Source organism: Arthrobotrys flagrans (genome assembly GCF_004000055.1).
Source record: "Arthrobotrys flagrans strain CBS H-5679 chromosome Unknown unitig_3, whole genome shotgun sequence".
NCBI classification, from domain to species: domain Eukaryota; kingdom Fungi; phylum Ascomycota; class Orbiliomycetes; order Orbiliales; family Orbiliaceae; genus Arthrobotrys; species Arthrobotrys flagrans.
Genome location: NW_027137547.1, coordinates 5,309,891 through 5,323,599, shown reverse-complemented (window position 1 = coordinate 5,323,599; position 13,709 = coordinate 5,309,891). Strand labels below are relative to the sequence as shown.

At 46.9% G+C, this 13,709-nt stretch overlaps 4 protein-coding genes across 4 annotated transcripts; 1 reads left to right on the top strand and 3 right to left on the bottom strand.

The window, feature by feature from the left end:
• Positions 1–42: 42 nt before the first annotated feature.
• Positions 43–975, bottom strand: DFL_002932 (uncharacterized protein; the record flags this gene model as incomplete). The annotated part of the gene is made up of 3 exons (XM_067631792.1): positions 43–380; positions 452–553; positions 732–975. 3 exons carry the CDS (start codon positions 973–975, stop codon positions 43–45), a joined length of 684 nt encoding a protein of 227 aa, XP_067494303.1.
• A 486-nt stretch (positions 976–1,461) lies between these two features.
• DFL_002931 (uncharacterized protein) lies at positions 1,462–2,679 on the bottom strand (the record flags this gene model as incomplete). The annotated part of the gene is made up of 1 exon (XM_067631791.1): positions 1,462–2,679. One exon carries the CDS (start codon positions 2,677–2,679, stop codon positions 1,462–1,464), a length of 1,218 nt encoding a protein of 405 aa, XP_067494302.1.
• A 699-nt stretch (positions 2,680–3,378) lies between these two features.
• On the bottom strand, positions 3,379–5,977 carry DFL_002930 (uncharacterized protein; the record flags this gene model as incomplete). The annotated part of the gene is made up of 6 exons (XM_067631790.1): positions 3,379–4,001; positions 4,195–5,293; positions 5,361–5,430; positions 5,507–5,635; positions 5,688–5,749; positions 5,975–5,977. The coding sequence occupies 6 exons, from the start codon at positions 5,975–5,977 to the stop codon at positions 3,379–3,381; spliced, it is 1,986 nt and encodes a 661-aa protein (XP_067494301.1).
• A 2,611-nt stretch (positions 5,978–8,588) lies between these two features.
• On the top strand, positions 8,589–12,116 carry DFL_002929 (uncharacterized protein; the record flags this gene model as incomplete). The annotated part of the gene is made up of 1 exon (XM_067631788.1): positions 8,589–12,116. The coding sequence occupies one exon, from the start codon at positions 8,589–8,591 to the stop codon at positions 12,114–12,116; it is 3,528 nt and encodes a 1,175-aa protein (XP_067494300.1).
• Positions 12,117–13,709: the final 1,593 nt, after the last annotated feature.

Here is a 13,709-nt window from a genome sequence, read left to right as displayed (position 1 = left end):
ATGATCAGACAAAACTTCTCCCCAAACTCCGATATCAATCCCCTAGATTGTATTTCTTTTCCCCTTCCGCTCTTGCATAACAGCCCATTTTACCGGCATCCTCTCATACGACAAATCCCAATAATACGGCACTGAATCCTGGAAATCCACTTCTCGGTCGCCAGCCGCTGATTTCCTACACGATCGATCCATATTCATATTGGTCGCCCCGATTAATTGGATAATTTCCATTCCTACAGTTGCGTGGATTGTAACTTGTTGGTGGCCCGGGTAGTAAGTAAAGTGTGATGGGTGAAGCATTTGTGCGATGTAGAAGATGAGATGCCAGGCTTCGGTTTTGAACATGGATTCTGCGTCCTTGCCGCCGGAGTTTATGAATGCTGGATAAATAGTAGTTACAGTTAGTGATATATATACCCGCTAGGATTTGATCTCTGATTGTAATATATACCTTTGGCATCCTCGAGCTGTTCGTCGAATTTGGACTTTGGGTCCCAGAGCTCGGAATCTTCGAGGAACTCGATTGCTCGCTTTTCGACGTAGAGATAAGCGTCTACAATAATAATATGGTACTCGATTAGTCTGGCTACTCGGTATATTTCTCCAACTTTGCTTAACGATTCTCCCTGTTGGTACGGATATGTCGACTCGGAAACCTGCGTATCCCAAGTACATATGGATACGATCGTCACCGAATAACAAGATGCTTTACACTCAAGATGAGTACTAACCTCGAAATTGCTTTAGGATATCTGATCGAAGATACCCTTCTCTATCCGGGTCCAAGGCATCTTCTAGGTATGGCGCATTCCTTATCTCTCTTGGCGTCTGTGGCTTTTTGTAGATGTAAACCTTTTCCTCGGACACTATTTCCGACTCCCTAGCCTCTTGCTCGAGAATGTAATCTAATGGACCACTGAGAGGTACTATTGTCTCGGACGGTAAAGAAGCTGCGACGTTAACGTCTGCTATCATATTTGGGACTTGAAGAGAAAACGGTATTAGTGTATCCAGCACTAACTATATGAAAACGTTTAAAACGAATAACTTCTAAACCATTCGATCATTAAATAAAATTTGCTGTCACAACAAGCTATTCATTACGACTTCGATATAAGAATGTGCCGTCGAGACAAGAAAATATCCGGCTGACATAATATTATGCTTCGGCATCGGTACATGTATCGATCTCTGCGAGCCCTAATCCTAGCCGTTCAGAGTCTCATTATGCATAGTAATATCGGCCCTGGCCCTATATCAGCCCCTGTAGGGCTGTAGTAAGCAGCCATATCCCAGATGCCATGTTCTCCTCTCAACCTCCATATTATTACCCCCCTTCCACTAAAATATGAGATTGATGTCACAAAAGAAAAAGTTCCAACGAAGCCTGGTGACTGATAAGAAACAGATCACCCGACAACCCCTCCCCTCCTTCCTTCAACTCTTATCGATTGATTAATATTATCCAGCTCCAGCTGCAACCTCACGAGCAGCGCCAGCAGCCGTATTATTCGCAATAATTTCATTCACGCGATCTTGAATGAAAACTTGAATTTGTTCTTCAGTCATGTCAAAGATCTCATCCATCTCACCCTCGTTGATTTGTTTCCTCAGCCGTGAAGATTTAGTTCTCGCGGACTTTGGACCATTATGTCCGTCCTCGATAAGTTTCTTCGCGACACCTCTTGCTACTGTTTCGATCCTGAGGTTTCTTCTCCAGGCTTTGACTTTCTCTTCGTACGCCGCCCTTTTGCCAAACCTCTCTAGGGCTTCTTCGAGCACCTGCTCTCTCGCCAACCTCCCTTCCGGTGTCTCGGAACCGCTCTCTTTGGCTCCTCCTTCCTCCTTCGCAACCTCTCCTTCAATCTTTGCATCTCCTTCCTCCTTCTCCCCACCCTCAACCTTCCCGATCAAACTAACATCCACCCCCAAAAACCCAAACCAACCCTTCATCATCTCCCTCTTCCCAACTTTACTCCGATCACTCGCATTCGCAAACTTCTTCTCCCTAAAATACCTCTCCTCAAAAAACCGACACTCGATCAAAAACTCATACACCTCTTTAATACTCCCAAACCCCTTTTCAAACTTCCCGGTATCCAATCCAAAAAACTCGAGTGTTTCGTTAACACTCCGAGTAAGCTCCACTTTTGCCAGTTCCCGGTTATGATCTTCGATCTCTTTGACTCGGACGTTAAGACAGTTCTCGTCTGCTACTAGTCCTTTCGCTCGACCCATCATGCCGAGGATGGACCATAGATCGCCGTAGGAGTGTTTGAATGATACCCACCACATGTTCTCGGGTGATGGGCAGATATGGACGTCAACCTGTGCGTAGGTTTTCTCGCTCTCTTCCTCCTCCGGGTTACCACCATTTTGCTCCGGTTGCAGAGCTACTGCGAAGGAAGCTGTAGTCCCGGCGATAGCAGTCATATACTCTGCCCCGAACGCAATTTTCACATCTTCCATGGTTGCAAGTCGTGAGTTTTTGGGGACCGGTTCGGAGACGAGATAGTCTAGGTCTCCGTATGATGTTTTCTCGGGAGCTTCCGGTGGGGTGGTTACATGTCGGTAGAGACCTTTTAGGATATCATGGTATTTTGTCTTGAGCCTGTAATATGTTTCCGGGCTCATTCGAGGGGTTACGATCCCTTGGTTTGAGAACGCGGACCCACCCATCTTTGGTGGAGTTGAATGGAAACCGCTCTTGCGTAGAGGATATGGAGGTGCTTTCGAGATTAGAAATGGGAGTTTTGGATATTTTATTTTCGAATCTCGTCGGGTTTGTGAGCTCGAGGAGGTATGCTGTAACAATCGATACGAATACGTTTCTGATGAAGCATACAATGAAATTCTAGTGGGAGACGGAGGGAAGCTTATATGTTTACAAAAACGGTATCGAACCCATGGCCTTGCACTCACTGTATGCTACAGCACGTTTGCGTAGCATCGGCCATTGGCAGAGAGAAGGAGCGCAAAGTGTTCCTGATATGAGTCAAGTTTCGCTTCAGGCACCATTATACTAGCTTGCCTAGACCTTTTTCCTAGTTAGCCTTGCAAGGTGCAGGCTATCTAAATCCTCACATCCGACCAATCTTCTTCAGGCACAAACGAAGCTAGAATAATTTTGAAGTCGCAAATGATGCCGGTAATGGGTATATCAATGCTTCAGCAACAAAAGGAGCTATAATACATAAATGCGAATCGCAGCAAAAGGAAAACCGCTAATGAAGAAAATACCACTTCTCCTGCCGAAAATACCGGTTGCACACAGAGAAAACACCACATCGCTCATATGCATGCTACAAATAAATGTCACCAAAAAAAGAGGCCGCGCCAAATGCTTCGATTCACATCCAAGTTGCCCGGAGGGTCGTTTTATTTCGACCCACCTTTCCTCCTGCCTCCCAAACTCTGACTTCCTCCACCTGCCAGAACTACGAATCCCTCCTCTTCGCTTCCGCTAGCACTCCTTGCCACACTAATGCTATTCTTCTCCTTTGCAAAGCGACCCCGTCCTGTTCTACCGAATCCGAAGCCCATTCCGGTCTCCATATCTCTGACTCCGTATACCCGTCTATTCCCCCGAACAACCCCCAAGTTTGTAAGAACCATTAAGAACGGACGGGCGAGTAAGTATGCAAGCCCGACGCAAAATCCAACGAGCACAACGGCGTAAAGGAAAATAAACCTCGTCCCATGGGCTGTCTCATGAGGCGCGGTGTGCTCTTCCACTTTAGTTTCCGTAGAAGAAAGCGGCAAGTGTTCGTGATCATCTCCTTCAGCAAACGCTTCCTCTGAGAGATCGGGATACATATGTTTCATATTTTCTATGGAAACGCAAAGACTTTGTTGCTTGTTGGGTTGGGGCCTCTTGGCGAGCGGGTTGACGGATTTCGGGGCTGGGTGGAAAACAGGGACGACGTATGTGCAGAGGAGGTCGATGAGATCACGCTTGGGCGAAATGCTAGGTTCGATGGTGGCGAAGACAAGGTTTTTATCTTGATGTCAGAGTAGTTAGCGCTTGACCCCAGAACGGTATGATATCGCATGATGATTAAGAGCCCAGTCAGACAGCAGTTGGATATCAATTTATGCTTCCACATGACTTTGTTTTCAGAACAGGTTTGTGTGAAATTGTGCTTCATCATAAAGGGCATCCTGGTGATAACGGCAAAGAGCGGGTATCCTTACCTTCTTCGTGGACCTTGTTAGCAGCCTCCTTCGTAACCTGGAACAACTTCATCCTCCTGGCCTTCATCTCGCTGGTCTGAGGAACCACACTTCTGAATGTTGACTTCGGGGCATCGGGGTCTGCATTCTCCCAATCCCGCCCGACAACGATAATGTGAGCGTCCGGCCTTGCGGATTCTCTGAGGCGTCCCAAGAAAACCATCAACTCCCTCTTAAACTTCTCGGCATCCACGGGCTCCTCTAGTCTCAAGAAGTCCCTTTCACCAACATCCACGATTACCGTCTGCGGGTTAACTTGCTTCAGCCATGGGTCTTCCTTAAAGAACTGCAACTCCTTCTGTAACATTTCTTGGAACTGCTTCGAAAGCTTTCCCAATTCCTCGGCTCTAACCTGAGTCGGTATCGGATTCTCGTTGAAATACTGGTCTTTCAGCCCAGGCAAAGGATCTCTCGGATCACACTTCGATAAAAAGCAAACCCCGGCATCCGCGTGTGCATGTCTGATCCCTAATATCTCAGCAGCCCTGAATTGTGTCGAGTTAACGACCGAAACGCCATTCTTAACAACCTGTCGCACAGCATGTGCACTTCCATCATCTCCAACGCCTCCTCCGGAATTATCATGATCATATCCTAACAGCCCGCCGTAAACCTCCGCATCAACACCTTCTCCAATAAACTCAACATACAGCCGATCATCTTGTCCGTCCGTCCAAAGCTGTCCTTGTCGTATCAGCGTATTCGCAACCAGAAAGCCTTCAAACGAAAACGGATGATCCGCAATACTAATGATTCTGACGGTGTGTGGGTCCAGGGTGCTCTGCTTCCCCCCCTTCTGATTTTTACCCTTTCCAGGAATGGTGATGGGGACAAAGATAACCTCTCGGTCTCTATGCTGTGAATCGAACGGTGGAAGAGTATACAGCAGGTCTTCGGAGCCATCGACGGATACATAGAAGCTGTAATCGTCTATTTGTCCTTGCGGCTTTGGGCGTAGCTTGAGAATACAGGTGTCACCATAGACTAGGACTGTAAGGTATGTGCCTGGCCATCTTGAGGCGGTATAGGTATCACGTCTTCGACGCCATCTGCCGGTAAACTACAGACAGGTCCATATTAGCTATGCTCGGAGGAACAATTGACAACTAAAGGATGTTTGTGCATACGCTAAATAACCCTGCATGAGTCTTAGGTGTTATCAAAAGCTCGCGATAAGGGTTGTATTTTGGATCGAACCTGCATATCAGAGCCGACGTTAGCTATAGAACTTTGGAACAGGAAGCTCCAGCCGCAGGTGAAATGAAAAACTTACACCGATGATCTGTACCCGTCCGTGTCCGCCTGCGCTTCCACAGGTGTGTCGTAAAAACATAGTAGTGATATTAACACCACCAGAAGTTGGAACGGCAGCGATGTGAATAGCCGTCTCGTCATGACGATGCTGTTGAGGCGTCAACGACGTCCTTTGTGCACGACTTTTTGCTCTCCCCTACCCTTGATCCTCCGCTCGGGATCCTCCGTCTCGGAACGTGGAGTTCGTGTGGCCAGTGGGCTTCTGGGAAAAAACGTGTCTTTGGCGTTTAAACAACCCAATTGTAATCAAGCTTTCGTCTAGAAATTATCGGATGGAGCCTAGACTTTCCTCGGGGATCTTTCGACGGTGGTTATGTATGGTAAACAATGGCTACTTGGGTCGAGGGGAAGATGAAGGCTCGGAGGTTGCAAGGAAGTCGGGTGTGGCACAAGATCCAGAACACCAGAGGCCCAGAAGATAGCTGACCATATTCTCCGAGGAGAAGCAAGTGATGTTTGAGATACACCGACGTTGGGGTTGAAGTGGCAGGAAAGGGGAACCCGATTGGGTAGGAACAACGTCCAAAGATGCATCGCCTTGGCTGGTGAGAATGCAACGGCCAAGGAAAGTCGCCGCTCAACACCAATAATGCAACAGATGCAATGGAAATGGATATGCGGCAAGATTATATTTGCATTCCAGAGAGACAATAACACGATGCAGTGCAATGCAACCATAATCACGAAAATAGCAATGCCGATCGCTTGAGGTTTTTTTTAAAAATTATTTCTTCTATCTAAAAGTATTATATTTGTACAGGAGCAAGAAAGCGGTATTGTGTTACGAGGGCAAGGAATCAGAATCCGTAACCTATGGTCTCTTCCACAGCGGTTTGTTGGGGAAACCTTCGGCGTGACAATAAAATATCATATATTTCATCATTTCCCGTTGAGCCCAAGTATCACCACATAACAGGTGTATTGAAATGAAAAAAGCAGAGCACGCATCAGGAGGTCTCAGCAACAAAGGAGTAGATGACTTACGGTTGAAGTGCGAGCGATTATAAAAAGTTTCGTCGAGGCTAAAGGATATTTTTTTTTTAAGAATTAGTTGTATTTGTGGTAGATAGAAGTTCAATATCTAATACTTACCATCTTCCCCCATTTTTTTGTTAAATTTTTTTCGGTTTTTTTTTTTAGTTTTTCAAGTTTTTTATTTATTTTTATGTTTCCCAAAGGTTTCAAGCTTTGTTGGAGGGAAATATAAAAGGGAAAAGAGGTTGGCTGTCCCGGGCCTGACAGACCCGGGGAGGTACGTGATACAGAACTTGTATCCGCCTTGATGACCGCGAACCGACCCTTAGATAGTAGTTAGTAGGACACTTGACGATAAAGAATTCTTAGATGGTTGATTACTTACATCTGTCGAACTCCCTAAATAGAGAGTACAACCCCGATAGAGGTTGTAGGGCCCATGTCCATCAAAAGATATATGGGCCCAAGCAGCTGAATCAGCTACAAGTTTGGGTACAAGTTGGTCTGACGGAATAAATCTGTCGGTGAATTCGAGTGATCCCGCCTTCGTCTTAAAACACAACGAAGAGACGTTCGGTTCCCTCTTATAGGAGAGGCTCGGCTATATTGATGTGGAAGGGAACCAGACCCCAGTCGGGATACTGGTAAGATTCGAGTTGGACTCAGCTACCTCGTATACAGCCGACGCTATACACGAGGCACCCGGGTATGATGTGAAGTATAACTAGACTCACTTAAGAGAACTAGTGGGATTTGAGCTAGCTTCAGATGCAATTTCTGGTAAGCACGGAATATCTCTTCGAGTTATAGTAATTTAGACCCCACGATGCGTGCTCTGCATTTTTATTTAGTATGAGAGAAGGCTTCCTCCAAACTTAGCGGCATAGCAGAAGGAATGAAGAAGTATTTGAAACAAATGCCAGCGGAGAGAGTGGAGTAACCACGAGACCGGGAAGGATGGTAGCAACGGAGGCTATCATCTAAGCTGGAGAAGAATGTGAAAGATCCAAGGCGAGCTGTTTGGTGCCGAGACTAGAAAGATAGAACGAGACGAATGGAGAAGGAAGGGAAGGGAAGGAAGGATGAAGAGGATGGAGAGAAACAAAGAAATAAAAAAAAATAAAAAAGGGGAAAGAAAATACCGCTCAGAGCTGCTTAAGGATACGGATTATCTGTTGTTTTGAAGCCATGGATGAGTTCGTCCATTCATTTTTGTCATCACAGCGGTATTGAGTCCCCTGATCCCCAGTCACGTACATCGATAGGTAAAGGGAATGGCAAACCTTAAGCAGCCTGGTACCAATGCCCGGGCTGCAATTGATATCCTACCTATCCATTTTGTCGCATCCCTTGTTGATCATGATCGGTTCCTTGATCATAGATGGGGAAGGAAGGAGAAAGAACAGGAAAGGGGAGGGAGAAGGGTTGCTTAAATAATGGGGGGCCCGGGATGAGAGAAACTTTCCCCCAACTTTGCCAAATTCCTAATTGGGAACAATTGCAGTATCCCTGATGCCGTAGGTGTTGCTTGTAGACATCTATTGCTGAGCATTGACAGCTCTCAACAGCTCTTGACGCATTCTTGCGACCGAAATGTGTTTGCGTGATGTCATAAATGTGTTGTGATGTGGTATTCTGAAAATGTGTTGCCCTGATTAACATGGGATCACCCTGTATATCCGCCAAGCCCCCACCAAGCCCATGCACCAGCCAGGCACACGGGCCATGCAATGCGAACATCCAAAACCTCGAAAATTTTCTGGTGTCTGCGAACAAAGCCCGCGAGCCTGCTGTTACTTGTAGCCTGCCCACATCTCCATCATTTCCTCTCATCATCACCAACAACCACCTCTTCCTTTATTCCCATTCCCGTCTCCTATTCCCCGCGGCATAATCTCTAGCATCACCGGCATCATCCATTTATCATCCTTCCGTATCGAAATGATTCTTATTCCTTCTCGGAAACCCACATCCATCATCCAGATACAAATCATCCCACTTGCATAATTATAAACCGTTCCTTCTGATAATCACCACCTACTAACTTCCTATCATCTACACACGCAATGTTTCACCCTAACAAACGCAAGAAAATACAAGAAAACCACCTTTCATCATCATCGTCACCAATATCTGCTCTCTCTAAGGTCCGGCAGCAGCAGCACTGTGATGCACTACATGAAACCTTGCGCTCTAGCACAGGGCAGGGAAAGAAGTCTAAATTTTTCTCGGAATCACCTGAACCGTCCAGCCGATCGATACCACCACCTCCAACATCTAAACTATCGAAGGGCACCGGCCCTGTGAAGGGATCTCCGATAACCAATGGCGGCATTAATGATATCGAAGCCATAGAGCTTCGTCGGAAGAATGAGAAGGCAAAGAGGAAACTGGAGAGGAAGAAGCGAAAGTTGGCCGATAAGGAACGAGCCGACAAAGAAGCTGAAGATGGCGGGTATTCGTCTTGGGACGGCTTCGGTGAAGGCCAGGAGCCCGAATCGAATGCCACCCCTCCCCGAAAGATCCACAGAACGTTCGTCGAAGAGGCTGTCGTGCTAGAGAAACCGAGGGAAGCACCGAAGGAGAAAAGGGAGCGCCCAAAATCACCTCCCGCCGCCAACCCTGCCTTGAGAAACACTGCCTCCGAAAGGCCTCCACAGTTGAAAAAACGAAAAGGACAAGATGCCGACTATTACAAGTCAGAATCACCGGTGTTCCCGGCCGTTTCAGAGGGAGACAGTACAGAATCCATACTGCCGGGGTCATCTTTGGCATCGCCTGCTGCGCAGAAGCCGGCCAAGGCTGCTCCTAAGAAGATTGAGAGCGTCTGGGATAGACTGAAGTCGAAGGCTAAGGACTCTTCCGCAAGGTCGTCCACGGAATCATCGAGAATATCGCTAGGATCAGGGGATCTCACATCTGACAACTCCATAACCACGGCTGATTCCGGTTCTAAACCCTCGCCCGAGCTACAAACGAGCTTGCAGAAGCCCCAGCAGGAGGCACCTCTGCAGAATAAGGTCTACAAAAACCTGCTACCACAGGACAAAAGAAAGGTTCAACAGGAGACACCCCTACAGAACAATGTCGACAAGAACGTGCTATTGGACGACGGGACAAAGTTCGAACAGGAGGCACGGAATAAGCTCTTTAAGAAAATGCTATCGAAGAACAAGATAAAGGCCGAACAGGAAGTCGGAGATGACTCCACCGCCGGACTTGTCGATCCTCTAACGCCTGTCCCGCCAAGGCCATTTGTCAAATCAAAAGAGCAAATCTCTCGAGAACTCCAAGTGGTTCGCAAATCTCTCCCCATCTGGGGTTTCCAAGATGAAATCCGCACCACTGTCCGCGACTCCAATGCTATGGTCCTAGTCGGTGAAACAGGTTCCGGTAAATCCACACAGATAGGCCAATTCCTCCTAAACCAACCGTACATGTCCAAGATGATTAGTGCGAGCGGGAAAAAATACGGTGGATGCATCGCTATCACACAACCTCGTCGAGTCGCAGCAATTTCGCTTGCTCAGCGTGTGTCCAGTGAAATGGGCACTACCCTCGGTAAGGAAGTCGGCTACTGCGTTCGATTCGATAATCTGAGTGATCACAGCACGAAAATCCGCTACATCACTGATGGCATGTTGCTCAATGAGATTCTACACGATCCCGAGTTGTCACGTTACTCTGTGATTGTCGTTGATGAAGCTCACGAGCGCAGCGTGTCTACAGATCTCGGAATGGGTCTTCTAAAAGGCATCGTCGAGGCCCGTCGGAAGAAGAAAGTACCTTTGAAGCTAATTGTCATGAGCGCTACACTCGATGTGGAGAAAATGGCCAGCTATGTTGGTGGACATCCGGAGTCTGGGCAAACGAGCGAAATGTTCCCACCGGCTCCTATCTGTCGAATCCCCGGAAAGATATTCCCTGTAGAAGTTTTTTACACCCCGGCATCTATCGATAATTTCCAAACGGCCGCGGCAAAGACAATATTCCAGGTTCACTACCAACAACCATGCCCCGGAGATATCCTGGTTTTTTCTACTGGAAGCGAGGAAATCGAGGAGCTGGCATCGATGGTTGAGGAACTGGCTCTACAGATGGAACCTGACAAGCCCAAGCTGAACGTTATGCGGCTATACGCCAGTCTCGACCCCGCAGAACAACAGAAGGTCTTCGTCAAGGGGAACCCCAAGGAGCGAAAAGTCATCATCGCGACAAATATCGCCGAAACTTCCGTCACTGTCCCGGGTGTCCGACATGTTATCGACTGCGGAAAAGTGAAGATGAAGCGATTTAGACACCAACTTGGCATCGAGTCACTACTCGTCACAGACATTTCACAAGCCTCAGCTCAGCAACGAAAAGGTCGAGCTGGTCGTGAAGCCCCCGGCACTTGCTATCGACTTTACACGCAAGAATACTTCAAACAGCTTCAAAAGGACACGGAACCTGATATTCTTCACTGCGATCTTGCAGGCGCCATGTTGACATTGCTTGCTATGAGAGCCGAACATAGTATGACTACGCTCAATAATTTCCCATTTCTAGATGCTCCTAGCTACCAGAGCCGCTTGGAAGCTTTGATGACATTACATGAACTAGGCGCCATTAACGACGAGGGTAATATCAGCGATGTCGGGAAGAAAATGAGCAAATTCCCATTGCCTCCGGTGCAAAGTCGAGTAATTATAGCTGCAAGTGAAGAAGAGAAGTCGAGCCAAAACAGCGAAGAAAATGTTTTAGTGGACGTTATTGATGTTCTTAGCTGCCTTTCGGTGGATGGGAACATTATATTGCAACCTGCGAGGTGGAAGAAGACTTTGGCAGAACCGAAGGAAAAGTCCGATCCTTTACTGCCGAAGAAGAAAAAGCGGAAGCATGCGGATGAGGAAGACTCGGACGAGGAATTGACGCAAGAAGAAAAGATCCAGAAGAGGCGGATAGAAATCGTCCACCCCTCCGGCGATCACATTACATACCTCAACATCCTCCGGAGATACCTGGGCAAGCGCCCGAACGAGCAAAAGAAATTTTGCCAGGAATACCAAATTTCGTATCCCTTGATGCGTAAAGTGGAGAATATTCGCAAACAGCTCCGAGGGTATTGCCGATTGGACAAAGTGGGAGATCTGCCAAGGGACAGCGAAATGAAATATGAGAGCGATACCATGGTAGCGAGATACCCAAGAGTCAGTCCGGAGCAGACCGAAAGGATCTTAAGGTGCTTCATGAAAGGTGTTGGGGTTGAAAATATCGCCAAGAGAACCCATGGTAGGAGTTACAGGACGTTGACGGTAACCGGTAACTCGTCTTCTGGGGTAGAAATGTCAGTCCATCCCAGTAGTTGTTTGATGTGGGAGAGGAATGAACATGAAACCAAGCGATCAAAGAAGGACGTTTGGAGCAGTGGCGGGCACGATCGGGAACAGAGCAAGTTGGCCCTAGAGGCAGCGAAAAGAAAAGAAGGGTTTGGAGAGGCGGTGATGTATCAAGATGTTGTGTGGACGAGCAAGGCGTTTATGAAATGTGTGAGCAAGATCAAGTTGGCGTGGACGGCTGAGGTCTTTGAAAACCTTGCACTATTTACTCAGTAAAGGTCTGTTTAATCTTCTAGAAGACTTGCGGGTTTCGGCATGTGGTAGGATGAACACAAGACTAGATACCCAAGAATCGAAGAATAGATAGAAGGGATATGCCAGCAGGCAATATCCGGATGCATGTTGTTGAGCGTGCATATAGCGAATGCAGGGATTGCATGGCGAGGTAGATGGACTTTAGAGCATGTAGATACTTCAAGTATATCATGATAATGATGATGAATCGAATACAAGGTCCGCATTTTCAAAAGATCGAGAAAACAACTTGGATTCGAATTCGGAACATTAATCCGATTTGTAAACGATATCACGATACTCATAGATGTGCATAGATTCCATGGCACTAAGAGGGGTCGATGCTGTTGTAATGCTATTTTAGACGCGCCGTCAGCTTGTCTTGATTTGATTCTGTTCGCGGATGTGACAAGCTCCCAGCTGCTCGGAAGCTAGAAACTCTCATTCTCACGTAATATAATAGCAGGGACAGGCTCATCGTTTTACTTGGTATATTAGCAGCTGCAGTTCAATAAGATACAGAGCGAAGCTAGATCTACAATGACGCAGCCCTCTTCATCCAACGAGCTTCCATTCAAAATCCACCACGAAATCCTCAAATATCCCGACAAGGAATCCACAAAGGCACTTCGATTAGCATACCCAACCCCTAAAAATCATTGCAACCGCCGGCACCTCTCTTTTCGAAACTCCGCCTAGGGAATCATAGGAACAGTCGAACAAAACTCAATAATCGTCAATCATCCCTTCTAACATCAAATAATGAAGTCGATTTGAATAACAACGGAATTCTGGCACATGTTCGAACTACAGTGGTGGATACGAGGTATCCGTTTGTGGTTACTGATGAGTTTATTTCGACGCGGGCGGAGTGGAGAGGAACTGGTAACACCCGTTCTTTGGCTGACTGTGCGGATATTGTACCGGATGAGGAGGTTGTTTTGATTTTGGAACTCCTCGAAAAGGTCTTTTCTAATATTTGGGGGGGGGTTTAAAATCACTGGGGTATGCATGTAATCCATCTTCAGGCCCCTTCTTTCTATTCAAATATATGCCCAAAGATACTACCATGTTAACTCCGTGTGATATATAAAGAATGATGCTATCGACATAGCCGCCGTGGCCGAACTGATACAAAGGTCCCACAAACTAAAAGGCTTCGCCTATACACACGAAACCCGGGTCGGCGACGACGACTGTTTCGACGTCCTTTGAGGGGCAATAAACAACATCGAAACCCTCGATGAACTGAATATCCATACCAGCGAAGACATAATAGGCGCATTCAAACCGGACTTCAAATCAAAACAATTGAAAAGAATTTCCGTTGACTGTTCGTGTTATTTCCTAGAGGTTCATCCCATGGCGGGCTTTTATGATTCCCTAACGGCTACTGGAAATGTGGGATTAACAAATTTTTCAGTCGGGACTTATACGCCTTGTGTTCAAAAGCTGTTATTGCAGCAGAAGGCTATAACTGGTTTAAAAGTCCATACAGTTAGCAAGCGGGATATTTTGAATATATGGTCTGTCGTTATACCCGCGGTTGCGGGGACTTTACGCCCCTTTGCACTT